Source organism: Coregonus clupeaformis, unplaced genomic scaffold (assembly GCF_020615455.1).
Source record: "Coregonus clupeaformis isolate EN_2021a unplaced genomic scaffold, ASM2061545v1 scaf2128, whole genome shotgun sequence".
Lineage (NCBI taxonomy): Eukaryota > Metazoa > Chordata > Actinopteri > Salmoniformes > Salmonidae > Coregonus > Coregonus clupeaformis.
In genome coordinates, this window is record NW_025535582.1 from 73,856 (window position 1) to 91,389 (window position 17,534).

Genomic DNA, 17,534 nt, shown 5'->3' on the forward strand with positions numbered 1-17,534 from the left:
ATGCTCGTATCGAGGCAAGCAACACTGAAGCATGCATAAGAGCATCAGCTGTTCTGGACGACTGTGTGATCACGCTCTCCGTAGCCGATGTGAGTAAGACCTTTAAACAGGTCAACATTCACAAGGCCGCAGGGCCAGACGGATTACCAGGACGTGTACTCCAAGCATGCGCTGACCAACTGGCAAGTGTCTTAACTGACATTTTCAAACTGTCCCTGACTGAGTCTGTAATACCAACATGTTTCATGCAGACCACCATAGTCCCTGTGCCCAAGAACACTAAGGTAACCTGCCTAAATCACTACCGACTCGTAGCACTAACGTCTGTAGCCATGAAGTGCTTTGAAAGGCTGGTCATGGCTCACATCAACACCATTATCCCAGAAACCCTAGACCCACTCCAATTTGCATACCACCCCAACAGATCCACAGATGATGCAATCTCTATTGCACTCCACGCTGCCCTTTCCCACCTGGACAAAAGAAACACCTACGTGAGAATGCTATTCATTGACTACAGCTCAGCATTCAACACCATAGTGCCCTCAAAGCTCATCACTAAGCTAAGGACCCTGGGACTAAACACCTCCCTCTGCAACTGGATCCTGGACTTCCTGACGCGCCACCCCCAGGTGGTAAGGGTAGGTAACAACACATCTGCCACAATGATCCTCAACATGGGGGCCCCTCAGGGGTGTGTGCTCAGTCCCCTCCTGTACTCCCTTTTCACCCATGACTGCATGGCCAGGCATGAATCCAACACCATCATTAAGTTTGCAGATGACAAAACAGTGGTAGACCTGATCACCGACAGCGATGAGACAGCCTATAAGGAGAAGGTCAGAGACCTGGCCGTGTGGTGCCAGGATAACAACCTCTCCCTCAATGTGATCAAGACAAAGGAGATGATTGTGGACTACAGGAAAAGGAGGACCGAGCACACCCCCATTCTCATCGACGGGGCTGTAGTGGAGCAGGTTGAGAGCTTCAAGTTCCTTGGTGTCCACGTCACCAAGAAACTATCATGGTCCAAACACACCAAGACAGTTGTGAAGAGGGCACGACAAAGCCTATTCCTCCTCAGGAGACTGAAAAGATTTGGCATGGGTCCTCAGATCCTCAGAAAGTTCTACATCTGCACCATCGAGAGCATCCTGACTGGTTGCATCACCACCTGGTATGTCAACTGCTCGGCCTCTGACCGCAAGGCACTACAGAGGGTAGTGCGTACAGCCCAGTCACTGTGGTCAAGCTTCCTGCCATCCAGGCCCTCTATACCAGGTGATGTCAGAGGAAGGCCCTGAAAATTGTCAAAGACTCCAGCCACCCTAGTCATAGATTGTTCTCTCTGCTACCGCAAGGCAAGCGGTACCGGAGCGCCAAGTCTAGGTCCAAAAGGCTTCTTAACAGCTTCTACCCCCAAACCATAAGACTCCTGAACAACTTTTATGCTGCTACTCTCTGTTTATTATCTATGCATAGTCACTTTACCTCTATCTACATGTACATATTACCTCAATTACCTCGACTAATGTGCCCCTGCACATTGACTCTGAACCGGTACCCCCTGTATGTAGCTGTAAGGTCTACACATTTACATTACATTTACGTCATTTAGCAGACGGTTTTATCCAGAGCGACTTACAAATTGGTGCATACACCTTATGATAGCCAGTGGGACAACCACTTTACAATTTTTTTGAAAATATTTTTTAGAAGGATTACTTTTATACTATCCCAGGTATTCCTTAAAGAGGTAGGGTTTCAAGTGTCTCCGGAAGGTGGTCAGTGACTCCGCTGTCCTGGCGTCATGAGGGAGCTTGTTCCACCATTGGGGTGCCAGAGCAGCGAACAGTATTGACTGGGCTGAGCGGGAACTGTGCTTCCGCAGAGGTAGGGGGACCAGCAGGCCAGAGGTGGAAGAACGCAATGCCCTCCTTTGGGTGTAGGGACTGATCAGAGCCTGAAGGTAAGGAGGTGCCGTTCCCCTCACAGCTCCGCCGTTCCCCTCACAGCTCCGTAGGCAAGCACCATGGTCTTGTAGCAGATGCGAGCTTCAACTGTGTGCGGAGGAGCGGGGTGACGTGAGAGAACTTGGGAAGGTCGAACACCAGATGGGCTGCAGCGTTCTGGATGAGTTGTAGGGGTTTAATGGCACAGGCAGGGAGCCCAGCCAACAGCGAGTTGCAGTAATCCAGACGGGAGATGACAAGTGCCTGGATTAGGACCTGTGCCGCTTCCTGTGTAAGGTAGGGTCGTACTCTGTGAATGTTGTAGAGCATGAACCTACAGGATCGGGTCACCGCTTTGATGTTAGCGGAGAATGACAGGGTGTTGTCCAGGGTCACGCCAAGGTTCTTTGCACTCTGGGAGGAGGACACAACGGAGTTCTCAACCGTGATGGCGAGATCATGGAGCGCGCAGTCCTTCCCCGGGAGGAAGAGCAGCTCCGCCTTGCCGAGGTTCAGCTTGAGGTGGTGATCCGACATCCACACTGATATGTCTGCCAGACATGCAGAGCTGCGATTCGCCACCTGGTTATCATAAGGAGGAAAGACTACACCTGTTGTACTCTGCACATGTGACAAATAAATATATAGAAATATGTAAGAACTTCAAGAACGTCCACTTACAAACCAAGCATGCATTAAAAAACAGTGACACAAATTCCAACTATAGTGTTCATCGTATACATGTTTTCAATATGAAATGTAATATCTCATATGTATCCTGCTGCATCAGTTCCTATAATAGAGAGAAATGCTGGTTACTGTACACATTACACATACAAACTGCCTATTCAGGGATCCAACACACAACATGACAGTTTGTCCATAGCAAATACCAACATCCCCCATGATGTTTAGTTAGAACGTTTCACACAGTATAGACACGATATGCAGTTTACAAATAATGCTTAACCAGTACAAATATTGATATATGAACATAACACCGTATGACAGAGTTTATTCTTATTTATGACACTGTCCATATCATTTATATCATTTCATTTAAGTCATTTAGCAGACGCTCTTATCGAGAGCGACTTACAGGAGCAATTAGGGTTAAGTGCCTTGCTCATGGGCACATCGACAGATTTTTCACCTAGTCGGCTTGGGGATTAGAACCAGCGACCTTTCGGTTACTGGCACAACGCTCTTAACCACTAAGCTACCTGCCATATCAGTGTCAAATAAAGTGTTACCCAAATTGCCTTGAATGTACAAATCAACAACCCACTTGGGCAAAAAACATACCAGCAGACTAAGCAAAATGGGAACAGTCAAACCAATGAGAGAAACAGACACACCGTGTGATGTACCGTGAGAAGTTAAAGTTCCAGACAGTGGTCCACTCCACTCATAGGCTCATGCTTCTCCTCAGACGGTATGGTCGGGTCAGCTGACCTGTGACAAACACTCCATGGTCTACTATGGTGCAATGGGTTGCAATGTCAATGCTCTGAATGTTTTGGCCAACGGACCAGAAATTCTGAGGTGCTGTGGTTTCTATTGGTGGAGGAGACATGCAGAAAAAAGGTGAACTGATGGAGTAAGTGTGACTGGTACACTTCCCTTCTGTCTGAGAGACTGAAGTCTCAGAGACAGAGCTAGAGTCAGTAATGCTCTTAAAGGAGAAGTCCTGCACGTTCTTCATGAAGGCACTCTTGGTGTTGTGCTCCTTCTTGAAGAGGATGATGTAGCACTTGGGGAAGAAATGACAGCTGAGGATGCCATAGTTGGAGATGAGGATGACCACCATCTCCACCGCTGGCAGGTACTTCCCTGAGGTGGTCACATAGACGGGCACAAAGATCACCCAGGACATGAGGTAGAGGAGCATGCTGAAGGTGATGAACCTGGCCTCATTGTAATTCTGTGGCAGCTTGCGGCCTTTAAATGCACAGGCGAAACAGACGAGCGCCAGGACAGCGATGTAGCCGAGCATTACGCCAAACGCCATGTAGGAGCCCTCGTCACACTCGGCCAGCACAGTGGTGGCGAAGACAGTGGCCTTGTCCCAGGGGCTCTGCAGGACCAGCCACAGGGTGCAGGTGAGAACCTGTAGGGCCACACAGAGACAAATGATGGCGTAGGGTTGGTAGAGGCGGCGGAGAACGTCCTTCAGATCAGGGTTGAGCTGGAAGGCCAGCAGGATCTTCAGGGACTTGACCAGGATGCAGGAAACACACAGGGTGAAACTGAGGCCAAACAGCACCTGACGCGTCTTGAAGATGAGAAGAGATGAGACAATGAGACAGAAATGTATTATCTCTTTGTATTTAAATTTTCTTTGCGTCTACAAACTAAATTCCTTACCGCAAAGTTACATAAGGTTCAGAACAATACACACACAATAAACCATGAATTCACAAACTGACACTGGTACAATCAGACAACGTCACAGACAGTACATTACAGAAGTGTTTCCCAAACTGTGTGTACCGTACATACCTTACACTGGAGGCTGCTGGGATGACCTACAAAGAACACAGCGCTAACAAAACTTCCCACTAGGGAGAGCAGCATGAGCTGGGAGAGAGGCCCACCGGCAGCCTTCACCACGGGGGTCTGGTGTTGGTGTAGGAAGAGCGCCCCCACCAGGAGAACCAGGATGATGCCCAGGGCCGCCAGCGCCAGCAGCACCACCGCAAAGCCATCCTGCCAGGAGAAGAACTCCAGGGTCTTATGGGTACACCAAGAGCTCCCTTCCAAGGACCACTCTCTCTTTGTGTCACAAGACAGACACTGGTCCATGTCTGGAGAGGAGACAGAGGCACACAAAGGGTTGGAAGGGAGGATAGTGCTTGAACAACTGTTTAGAATTTAGAAATATATGTGTTGTTGCCTAGTACTAACAGTGTTGGATAAGGACAGTGTTGTAAGATTGTGTGAACTGAGGAGAGTTAGAGTACACTGGTGTGTATAGAGAGACAGTACATGAGAACTAACCAGTGTTGTTGGAGTAGTGGTTCTCAGTGCAGTTGATGCATTCATAGCAGCAGGTGTGCTGACCCTCAGCAGTCTTCTTGAACTCCCCAGGCTTACAGCTAGCCGAGCACACAGACACCACATCCTGCATCAGGAAACAATGCACTAATTTAAATGGCTGACCCAAGAAGAACTCTGACTGAAATCTATTAATTGTAGTTTTCAAACAAGCCTTTACATGTATGGCCAGTTTCCTGGGCACAGTTAAACCTAGCTGTCGACTTAAAACCATGTGACAACATGTAAAGCAACACGTGATAACATGAAACTACACATGTGAAAACGTAATCACGTGAAGTGTTCCATAAACACATTTTCACATGATTTCACATGTAAAATCATGTGATGTTCCACGTGAAATCATGTGGTTTTTCTGTAAGGGAGGCGTATACAAACTATTCAACCGCTAATTATATTCTTCTGAGTATTGTGTTTGTTACACAACAGTTTTTACTTTTGTTTTTAGAGCATCACCGATATCTAACATGAATGTGTGATACAGGTGCACCCAGTGTGTGCCAAGGTACTTGGTTTTCTTATTCAAACAATGCCCATTGTTTAACTGATCAGGGGTTATTGAATTTCCATCTCTATTTGTTTTCCAGTTTTACTGAGAAGTCTCTCAAACAGGTATGTTTAGTTTTCTTTAGTCACTTTGCGGAAGAAAAAGTAGATTGTTTGACCTTCCGATCTGTTTGTGTTTGTGTCTCTCTATGTCAAGTGTGATAATCGGTTAATGTGGATGTGTACATGAACCTTTGTGTGGCAGCCTAGCAGACAGACAAAAGAGAGTGAGACCTAACCTTAACCCTCACCCTAACCCTAACCCTCAACCTAACCCTAACCCTTACCTTCAGGTCAGTGATATTTGTGGTGTGTCTGCTGGTGTAGCTGAAGCTGTTGTTGATTGGATGGTACTCAGCTACAACGTCACTGACGTTGATGACCCCTCTCACAGACCTCCACACGGTTACATCATAGCCCAGGTTGATGTCCCCTTTCTGGTCAAACATATAGCTTTTCCCCTCCAGCTCAAACCGACTTCCCCTCAGGGCTTGAAGCACCTGAAACAAATGCAAATGCAAGTTCGTTCACATATCGTAGACCAAAGCCATATCCCAAATATATTAGATATATTAGATGACATACAGTATATAAGTTCAGTTTGTTGTGCTGTAGACATGAGGAGTTGTGCAGTAGCTACCTTCCAGGGTTGGACAGTGCCTGCTGTCTTGCAGTCCTTTTTGCTGCAGATATCAGCCACTGCATGGGCGATGGCACTGACAGCCATCTCCACACTGAAGACTATGCCTGCATGGCTGTTGTTTAGCAGGATCTCTGCTGCGGCTGTGGAGGAGGACACAACCCCGGGGTCTCCCGACCCGTTTAGCAGGGAGTAGAACTCCTTTAGGAAGGAGTTGTTTCTTATGACATCATTGCTGTCACTCAGATTCATCAGGTAGTGATGGAAAGGAGCCAGGTTCCCTCTTTTGAAGGTGAAGCCCACCACATGGCCGATATCTGGGAGGTCCATCTCTCCCAGGGCCTCCTTTGACGATGACCAGCTGTCACTGGCCACCCACACCCTCTCCCCCAGCCCTGACCCCAGCCTCTGACCCCTCAGCTCCCGGTACAGGTACGTCATGTGAGTAGGCTTGGCGAATGTCACCACCACCTTGACCTTGGGGTTGCTGCGGATGGTGTTGCTGGCATTTCTGACGGCTGAGTTGATATCAGGGCTGGTCAGCGAATCAGGGAGGATCTCCTTGAAGGCCACACAGATCCCTGAGGCGGTTGCCTGGGAGACAAAGCTCTCCATGGCTGAGCGGCCGTAGTCTCCATCTGTGGTGACCATGCCCACCCAGGTCCATTTGCTGTCGCTAAGCAACCGGACCATGGCACGCGTCTGGTACAGGTCGCTAGGCACAGTCCTCAGGAACGCGGGGAAACGGATCTTGTCACCCAGGATGATGGCGGTGGAGGCGTAACTGATCTGTGATGATTCAAAGAGATAAGGTTATGTTGGATCAGAAGTAACCTAACCAGGTAAAACTCAGGACCTTACATGGTATGCCGTGATTTATCTGTTCTAAAAATATTTAATATGGGCTATGATGGGACCAGAGTTTTTCTAATCTGGTCCGGTGGTTTTAAAAAACACCTTGAGCTTTGTGCCCTGCCCGCGCGACCTGCAATTTCCGTGAATCTGATTAGTCAAGACACGCAAAGAGCGTACAGCAGCACTCCGATGTGATAGACAGAAAAATGCTGCCTGGCCACACGGTTTCCGGTGGTCCTATGTTGAAGTGATTTTGTCATTTATCTGTATCATCATTGCTGTCTGTCATTTTTTTGACACAACTCGGTTATTCATTATTTTATCAACCCTTTTGTTACTGTCCATCAATCGTCACTCTGTGGGTGGGTTTTGACTGCTTACCTGAGGAATGAGCTCCAGGTTGAGTTGCCGGGCAATGGAGATGGAAATCTCAGAGGAAGAGGCCCCTATGATGGCCATGATTGGCGGGGAAGAGTTAGAGGTGTTGGCCCCTCCCCCACAGTCTGTGGTTGGCTCCTGTGTGAAGTAAAGAATGTACACCATTTATATGAGGTGCTGGCTAATGGAAGATTAACTATACAAATCCAAAAAAGGTAGCATACTCATCTATCCTTGCTGTGGATTGATTTGACCAACATTTTGGCTAAAGAGCTTTTACCTGTGTGAAGTCAGCTGAGGCCCTCAGAGTGGTGGTGACATCAGAGCAGGAGTCGTGGATACGGTATCCCAGAGAGATCCCTAGTGTAGTCAGGACAGGGGATCTGTTGGCCAACTCTATAGCGTGGATCATAGCCAATGCCCGGGTGAACCCATCCGTGTTGAACCTGTGTTTGTGTGCATTTGAGTGTGTGTGTTTGTTCAAGGTACATAAGGCATGGTTTGATCATCACCTTTCAGAGTAAATCAACTCTCTCTCACAAACACTTAGTCATACATTAGAGAGCGAAAGAGAGAGAGAGAGAGAGAGAGAGAGAGAGAGAGAGAGAGAGAGAGAGAGAGAGAGAGAGAGAGAGAGAGAGAGAGAGAGAGAGAGAGAGAGAGAGAGAGAGAGAGAGAGAGAGAGAGAGAGAGAGAGAGAGAGAGAGAGAGTCTCATCCTGGAATATTCCAGGCCTGAGGTCATCTGCCTTTGGCCTAAAGAGCAGGAACCTGGACTTCACCAAAGGAATAGGAAATACAGACATTGTTATCCTACAAGAAACATGGTATAGAGGAGATGGATCCACTGGTCGCCCTCTAGGTTACAGAGAGCTGGTAGTCCCATCCACCAAACTACCAGGTGTGAAAAAGGGAAGGGACTCAGGGTGTATGCTAATTTGGTACAGAGCAGACCTAAGTCACTCTATTAAATTAATCAAAACAAGAACATTTTACATTTGGCTAGAAATTCAAAAGGAAATTATCTCAACAGAGAAAAATGTCCTCCTGTGTGCTACCTATATCCCCCCACTAGAATCCCCATATTTTAATGAAGACAGCTTCTCCATCCTGGAGGGGGAAATCAATCATTTCCAGGCCCAGGGACATGTACTAGTCTGTGGCGACCTAAATGCCAGAACTGGACAAGAACCTGACATCCTCAGCACACAGGGGGACAAACACCTACCTAGACATGACAGCATTTCCTCCCCCATATGCCCCCCTAGGCACAACTACGACAACATAACCAACAAAAACGGGTCACAACTCCTGCAGCTCTGTCGCACGCTGGGTATGTACATAGTCAACGGTAGGCTTTGAGGGGACTCCTATGGTAGGTACACCTATAGCTCATCTCTTGGCAGTAGTACTGTAGACTACTTTATCACTGACCTAAACCCAGAGTCTCTCAGAGCATTCACAGTCAGCCAACTGACACCCATATCAGACCACAGCAAAAACAGTCTACTTGAACAGAGCAATACTCAATCATGAGCATCAAATCCAAAGGAATGGAATAATATTAAGAAATGCTATAGATGGAAGGAAAATAGTGTGGAAACCTACCAAAAAACAATTAGGCAACAACAAATTAAATCCCTTTTAGACAACTTCCTGGACAAAACGTTCCACTGTAAACTTGGCAGTAGAAAACCTAAACAGTATATTTGACCTCTCAGCTTCCCTTTCAAACAGAAAACAGAAGAAAAGTAACAATAATGACAAATGGTTTGATGAAGAATGCAAAAACCTAAGGAAGAAATTGAGAAACCTATCCAACCAAAAACATAGAGACCCAGAAAACCTGAGCCTACGCCTTCACTATGGTGAATCACTAAAACAATACAGAAATACACTACAGAAAAATAAGGAACAGCACGTCAGAAATCAGCTCAATGTAATTGAAGAATCCATAGACTCTAACCACTTCTGGGAAAATTGGAAAACACTAAACAAACAACAGCACGAAGAGCTACAGTGCCTTGCAAAAGTATTCATCCCCCTTGGCGTTGTTCCTATTTTGTTGCATTACAACCTGTAATTTAAATTTATTTTTATTGGGATTTCATGTAATGGACATACACAAAATCGTCAAAATTGGTGAAGTGAAAAAATAATAATAACTTGTTTCAAAAAATTCTACAAAAAAAAATAACAGAAAAGTGGTGCGTGCATATGTATTCACCTCCTTTGCTATGAAGACCCTAAATAAGATCTGGTGCAACCAATTACCTTCAGAAGTCACATAATTAGTTAAATAAAGTCTACCTGTGTGCAATCTAAGTGTCACATGATCTCAGTATATATACACCTGTTCTGAAAGGCACCAGAGTCTGCAGCACCACTAAGCAAGGGGTACCACCAAACAAGCAAGCGGCACCATGAAGACCAAGGAGCTCTCCAAACAGGTCAGGGACAAAGATGTGGAGAAGTACAGATCAGGGTTGGGTTATAAAAAATATATCAGTAACTTTGAACATCCCACGGAGCACCATTAAATCCATTATAAAAAAATGGAAAGAATATGGCACCACAACAAACCTGCCAAGAGAGGGCCGCCCACCAAAACTCACGGACCAGGCAAGGAGGGCATTCATCAGAGAGGCAACAAAGAGATCAAAGATAACCCTGAAAGAGCTGCAAAGCTCCACAGCGGAGATTGGAGTATCTGTCCATAGGACCACATTAAACCGTACACTCCACAGAGCTGGGCTTTACGGAACAGTGGCCAGAAAAAAGCCATTGCTTAAATGTTCGCCAAAAGGCATGTGGGAGACTCCCCAAACATATGGAAGAAGGTACTCTGGTCAAATCAGACTAAAATTGAGCTTTTTGTCCATCAAGGAAAACGCTATGTCTGGCGCAAACCCAACAACTCTCATCACCCCGAGAACACCATCCCCACAGTCAAGCAAGGAGGTGGCAGCATCATGCTGTGGGGATGTTTTTCATCAGCAGGGACTGGGAAACAGGTCAGAGTTGAAAGAATGATGGATGGCGCTAAATACAGAGAAATTCTTGAGGGAAACCTGTTTCTGTCTTCCGGAGATTTGAGACTGGGACGGAGGTTCACCTTCAAGCAGGACAATGACCCTAAGCATACTGCTAAAGCAACACTTGAGTGGTTTAAGGGGAAACATTTAAATGTCTTGGAATGGCCTAGTCAAAGCCCAGACCTCAATCCAATTGAGAATCTGTGGTACTACTTAAAAATTGCTGTACACCAGTGGAACCCATCCAACTTGAAGGAGCTGGAGCAGTTTTGCCTTGAAGAATGAGCAAAAATCCCAGTGGCTAGATGTGCCAAGTTTATAGAGACATACTCCAAGAGACTTGCAGCTGTAATTACTGCAAAAGGTGGCTCTAAAAAGTATTGACTTTTGGGGGGGTAAATAGTTATGCACACTCAAGTTCTGTTTTTTTGTCTGATTTCTTTCACAATAAAACATATTTTGCATCTTCAAAGTGGTAGGCATGTTGTGTAATTCACATGATACAAACCCCCCAAAAAACTATTTTAATTCCAGGTTGTAAGGCAACAAAATAGGAAAAATGCCAAGGGTGGTGAATACTTTCGCAAGCCACTGTATCTGTCCGAAATGGAGATGTATGGGTAAACAACTTCTCCAATCTTTTTGGCGCTATAACAAAGAACAAACAGCAATAAAAGATACATGATCATATGCAAATCTTAGAATCAACTATTAAAGACTACCAAAACCCACTGGATTCTCCAATTGCATTGAATGAACTACAGGACAAAATACAAACCCTCCAACCCAAAAAGGCCTGTGGTGTTGATGGTATCCTCAATGAAATGATAAAATATACATACCATAAATTACAATTGGCTATACTTAAACTCTTTAACATCATCCTTAGCTCTGGCATCTTCCCCAATATTTGGAACCAAGGACTGATCACCACAATCCACAAAAGTGGAGACAAATTTGACCCCATTAACTACCGTGGGATATGCGTCAACAGCGACATTGGGAAAATCCTCTGCATTATCATTAACAGCAGACTAGTTCATTTCCTCAGTGAAAACAATGTACTGAGCAAATGTCAAATTTGCGTTTTACCAAATTACCGTACGACAGACCATGTATTCACCCTGCACACCCTAATTGACAGACAAACAAACCAAAACAAAGGCAAAGTCTTCTTATGCTTTGTTGATTTCAAAAAAGCTTTTGACTCAATTTGGCATGAGGTTCTGCTATACATATTGATGGAAAGTGGTGTTGGGGGAAAAACATACGACATTATAAAATCCATGTACACAAACAACAAGTGTGCGGTTAAAATTGGCAAAAAACACACACATTTCTTTCCACAGGGCCGTGGGGTGAGACAGGAATGCAGTTTAAGCCCCACCCTCTTCAACGTATATATCAACAAATTGGTGAGGGCACTAGAACAGTCTGCAGCACCCGGCCTCACCCTACTAGAATCTGAAGTCAAATGTCTACTGTTTGCTGATGATCAGGTGATTCTGTCACCAATCAAGGAGGGCCTACAGCAGCACCTATATCTTCTGCACAGATTCGTTCAGACCTGGGCCCTGACAGTACATCTCAGTAAGACAAAAATAATGGTGTTCCAAAAAGGTCCAGTTGCCAGGACCACAAATACAAATTCCATCTAGACACCGTTGCACTAGAGCACACAAAAAACTATAAATACCTTGGCCTAAACATCAGCGCCATAGGTAACTTCCACAAAGCTGTGAATGATCTGAGAGACAAGGCAAGAAGGGCCTTATATTCCATCAAAAGGAACATAAAATTCGACATACCAATTAGGATCTGGCTACAAATACTTGAATCAGTTATAGAACCCATTGCCATTTATGGTTGTGAGGTCTTGGGTCCACTCACCAACCAAGAATTCACAAAATGGGACAAACACCAAACTGACACTCTGCATGCAGAATTCTGCAAAACATATCCTCAATGTAGAACGAAAAACACCAAATAATGCATGCAGAGCAGAATTAGGCCGATACTGTCACGCTCGTCGGGAACAGAGGAGGACCAAGGCGCAGCGTGGAATGCGAACATTTTATTATTATAAAGTATCACACGAACAAAACAACAAAACGAAAACGTGACGTCCCTGGTTGCATACACAAACCAACACGGAACAAGAAACCACACCAAATGAATGCCTAACGGTTACTTAAGTATGGCTCCCAATCAGAGACAACGAGCTACAGCCATCTCTGATTGGGAGCCACCCTGGCCAACATAGAAATACAACAACTAGAACAAACACAAATGAAAACTCACACCCTGGCTCAACATACTAGAGTCCCCAGAGCCAGGGCGTGACAGTACCCCCCCCTAAAGGCGCGGACTCCGACCGCGCCAACCAAATACCACAGGGGAGGGACCGGGTGGGCACTCCGCCTAGGCGGCGGATCCGGCTCCGGGCCTGATCCCCGCTCCCTCTCCAACCCCCCAAAGTATCCCTGGTCCGGTCTGGCCCCGCTGGCCGGAGCTGGACTGCACACTGGTGGAGCGGATTGCTCTAGCTCCGGCGTGAAGCATCTGACCGGTGCCGGACCAGGCACCGGTGGAACAGGCACGGGACGTGCCGGACTGACGACGCACACCACTGGCTTGGTGTGGGGAACAGGCACCGGGCCGTGCCGGGACGACGCACACCACTGGCTTGGTGTGGGGAGCAGGAGCGGGCCGGACCGGGCTGGCTATGCGCACCATTGGCTTGGTGCGGGGAGCAGGAACGGGCCGGACCGGTTGGCAACGCGCACCATTGGCTTGGTGCGGGGAAGCAGGAACAGGACGGGCCGGGCTGGCGACGCGCACCATTGACCTGGTGCGGGAGCAGGAACGGGCCAGACCGGCTGGCAACGCGCACCATTGGCTTGGTGCGGGAGCAGGAACAGGACGGGCCGGGCTGGCGACGCGCACCATTGGCCTGGTGCGGGAGCAGGAACAGGACGGGCCGGGCTGGCGACGACGCACCATTGGCTTGGTGCGGGGAGCAGGAACAGGACGGGCCGGGCTGGCGACGCGCACCATTGGCCTGGTGCGGGGAGCAGGAACAGGCCGGACCGTACTGGGGACACACACCACTGGCCCTACGCAGGGATCTGTAATGGGCCGGACCGGACTGGTAACACACCCCAGTACCTCTCGCCGTGCCTCTACACCTTCCATCCCCTCTTCGACCAGTGGCCCCCGTAACCTGGCGGCCTCCTCTGCCAACCCGCTGGACCGCTCTGTCGCGGTCTCCTGCTGGCCCGTCGTCCACGGCGTTAGCCCCCCCCATAAAAATGTTCTGGGCGTCTCTCCTACCCGTGGACCAGGTCTCCATGTCCCTCGCCAGACTTTCGCCCTTCTGCTTCCAAGTCCGGCCCTTCTCTTCCTCACCCGGCTTGACCCAGTCGAGGAGGCGAAGGAGATCTGCTAGAGATCTCCCTGGCGATGGCTCCTGGACACGCTGCTTGGTCCAGTCTTGGTGGTTTCTTCTGTCACGCTCGTCGGGAACAGAGGAGGACCAAGGCGCAGCGTGGAATGCGAACATTTTATTATTATAAAGTATCACACGAACAAAACAACAAAACGAAAACGTGACGTCCCTGGTTGCATACACAAACCAACACGGAACAAGAAACCACACCAAATGAATGCCTAACGGTTACTTAAGTATGGCTCCCAATCAGAGACAACGAGCTACAGCCATCTCTGATTGGGAGCCACCCTGGCCAACATAGAAATACAACAACTAGAACAAACACAAATGAAAACTCACACCCTGGCTCAACATACTAGAGTCCCCAGAGCCAGGGCGTGACAGATACCGATACCGATACTTTTCCAAATCCAGAAAAGAGCCATGAAATTCTATAACCACTTAAAAGGAAGCGATTCCCAAACCTTCCATAACAAAGCCATCACCTACAGAGAGATGAACTTTGAGAAGAGTCCCCCAAGCAAGCTGGTCCTGGGGCTTTGTTCACAAACACAAACAGACCCCACAGAGCCCCAGGACAACAACACATTTAGACCCAACCAAATCAAGAGAAAACAGAAAGAGAATTACTTCACACATTGGAAAGAATTAACAAAACAACTGAGCAAACTAGAATGCTATTTGGCCCTAAACAGAGAGTACACAGTGGCAGAATACCTGTGACGGACCTAAACTTAAGGAAAGCTTTGACTATGTACAGACTCAGTGAGCATAGCCTTGCTATTGAGAAAGGCTGCCATAGGCAGACCTGGCTCTCAAGAGAAGACAGGCTATGTGTACACTGCACACAAAATGAGGTGGAAACTGAGCTGCACTTCCTAACCTCATGCCAAATGTATGACCATATAGAAACACATATATCCCTCAGATTACACAGATTCACAAAGAATTCGAAAACATACCCAATTTTGATAAAATACCACAGTGCGCCATCACAGCAGCAAGATTTGTGACCTGTTGCCATAAGAAAAGGGCAACCAGTGAAGAACAAACACCATTGTAAATACAACCCATATTTATGTTTATTTATTTTCCCATTTGTACTTTAACTATTTGCACATTGTTACAACACTGTATATATACATAATATGACATTTGAAATGTCTTTATTCTTTTGGAACTTCTGAGTGTAATGTTTATTGTTAATTTTTATTGTTTAATTCACTTTTGTTTACTATCTACTTCACTTGCTTTGGCAATGTTAACATATGTTTCCCATGCCAATAAAGCCCTTAAATTGAAATGGAATTGAGAGAGAGAGAGAGAGAGAGAGAGAGAGAGAGAGAGAGAGAGAGAGAGAGAGAGAGAGAGAGAGAGAGAGAGAGAGAGAGAGAGATGGAGGGGGTGAGAGAGAGAGAGAGATAATTGGAGGAGGTGAGAGAGAGAGAGAGAGAGAGACAGACAGACAGACAGACAGACAGACAGACTCTTTCAATATCTCTTTACAACACCCAATCTTATCTTGGCACTTACCCTACCTGACACACTGTGATGCATGGGGTGCTGAGAGGTTCAGGGATTCCTCTACTCCCTCATGGATGGAAAACAGCCCTCCAATGATGATATCTCCTGGTGCTGTAGCTCCTGCTGCTTTGAAGTCTTTCACTTTGGCATTGCCTGTCTCCAAAAAGGACAGGATGACTAAAAGATGGAGAACATCACCCATGGGTTCCATCACGTCTCTCTGTTGGTACTGTCCAATTCTCAATTTCGGTGTCTCTCCTTTGCAGTTGCTCTCACACTCTCCCTCTCTCTCCCTGACTGTGTATGTATGTCTCTCTCTTCCTCTCTCTCTCCCCCTTCCTCTCACTGCCTCTGTCTCTCTCTCTCTCCCTTCCTCTCACTGCCTCCGTCTCTCTCTCTCTCTCTCTCTCTCTCTCTCTCTCTCCCTCTCTCCCTTCCTCTCACTGTCTCCCTGTCCTTGTCTCTCTTTCTCTCTCTCCTTCTCTCACTCTGTAAGCTCCTCTAGCAGACTGACTGAGTGACATGTCAGTATCTTCAGTAAACACACACCTGTTGCTTCCTCCTAATCTCAGCTAATGCATGCATAACCCTGCCCCCTCCCAGCCCAGCCCACTCTCTTTGAGAGACATCCACACTGAGTGATACACTTGCCTCCAGCTAAAGGTGAAAGACACAAGTGTGCTGACACCTCTTTTCCTGAAATGTTCTCACAATACCCAAGGTTTTTTTTATCACGTGGGTCTTTTAACACTTGAATAACACTTAAGTGTTTATTGAGTCCCAATGTTTAAGCGTAACATTTCAGAGATAAATTGATTGATTGACTGTCTGCTGTTAGTCACTCCTTCATCATCAACACATTGATTTCACAAGACATGCCACCATTTGTCTTTTATTAGTTAATACACAGTAGAATACATTCATGAAATACAAATGGTAGAAATAGTTATTCTAGAGGGTGCTAAAATGTTGTTCTTATGGTAAGTAATAACCCTCATACGGGCTGTATAATAATACAACTTCAAAGGTCAAATAGGGGTGCTTATATTTGTCCTGTTTCACACATGTACAAGTGTGTAACCTATTCATTGTGTGGTGAAATGGAAATGTTTTTTTTTGCATATCCCACTCCCCCTGAGACACCCTGGGAGAGTTAAGTCACGGCATGGGATCAGCCAGGCACTCAATTAGCTCAATACTGTCACCTACAGTATAATTATCATGGTCACAGCTTGGATGGAAATATATCCTGCATCTACTGTAGTAGTGAGAGCTCATAAAAATAAGCCGCAAACAGCTTCGTCCCTTCTATGTAGTTGTACCTGAGAGAGAAAAACAGGATTCAGTATTTTACTGAACAAGAACTGAACTACATCTGTGTTGATGTTTGTCATGATTAATTTGCCGTGTACAAACTAAAAAACGAATTTAGGGGTGAAAACATGTCTGGAATCGTATCTCTTCTTTTTCTCATCTCCTCTTACCTGCTGATCTTCTCATTCTGAGAGTGCTCTCCGTCGTCATGGCCACCTATGGGCAGCATCATCACACTCTTGCCTGTCTCCTCCTGGAAGTTCTGAGCGATAGGGATGGTGGAGCCCTCACGGATCAGCTCCGGGTCCACTCCAAACACTAACACAAGGGTAAACCACATCTTAACTTAAACAATAAAGTTAGACATGGTTTCAAATGAGAGAGGTTATGTAAATGGCCTCTACAACTGACCCTCTCTGACCGCTCTTTGTCCGGCAATGTATTGTGGGTCCTTCAGGTTAGCCACCCATGGTTTAGCCCCAACAGTTGCAGTCACCCTCAGCCTGTTGTGGCTGTTTAGAGTGGAGAAGACCTGCTGAAGGTGCTCCTTCACCTGTGAAACATGGCATTGTAACAGGGGAGAGTTGGACATGGAGGCTTGGAGAGGGTGGTTATGTTAGCATTCGTCTCAGGGTTTTAAATATACACATTGACTCTTGGAGTGACCAAGATCGAGTGGGCCACCGTTTCTATACTGTACACTTACTCAGAGACTCATATATTTACATTTTGGTCATTTAGAAGACGCTCTTATCCAGAGCAACTTATAGTCACTTACTAATC

The 17,534-nt window shown here is 46.6% G+C and overlaps 2 protein-coding genes across 2 annotated transcripts; both read right to left on the reverse strand.

Annotated features, from left to right (window-relative positions):
- Positions 1–3,220: 3,220 nt before the first annotated feature.
- On the reverse strand, positions 3,221–15,648 carry LOC121559779 (G-protein coupled receptor family C group 6 member A-like). Its single transcript, XM_041872871.2, has 8 exons — positions 15,452–15,648; positions 7,709–7,874; positions 7,432–7,563; positions 6,196–6,984; positions 5,843–6,055; positions 4,953–5,076; positions 4,455–4,759; positions 3,221–4,227 (listed from the first exon to the last, which is right to left on the reverse strand). The coding sequence occupies exons 1-8, from the start codon at positions 15,646–15,648 to the stop codon at positions 3,361–3,363; spliced, it is 2,793 nt and encodes a 930-aa protein (XP_041728805.2). The 3' UTR covers positions 3,221–3,360.
- A 665-nt stretch (positions 15,649–16,313) lies between these two features.
- LOC123488284 (beta-Ala-His dipeptidase-like) lies at positions 16,314–17,304 on the reverse strand (the record flags this gene model as incomplete). Its single annotated transcript, XM_045219181.1, is given in 3 exon segments — positions 16,314–16,759; positions 16,922–17,069; positions 17,163–17,304. Coding segments are annotated over 3 exon segments (357 nt in total), but the record flags the coding sequence as incomplete, so codon positions are not given.
- Positions 17,305–17,534: the final 230 nt, after the last annotated feature.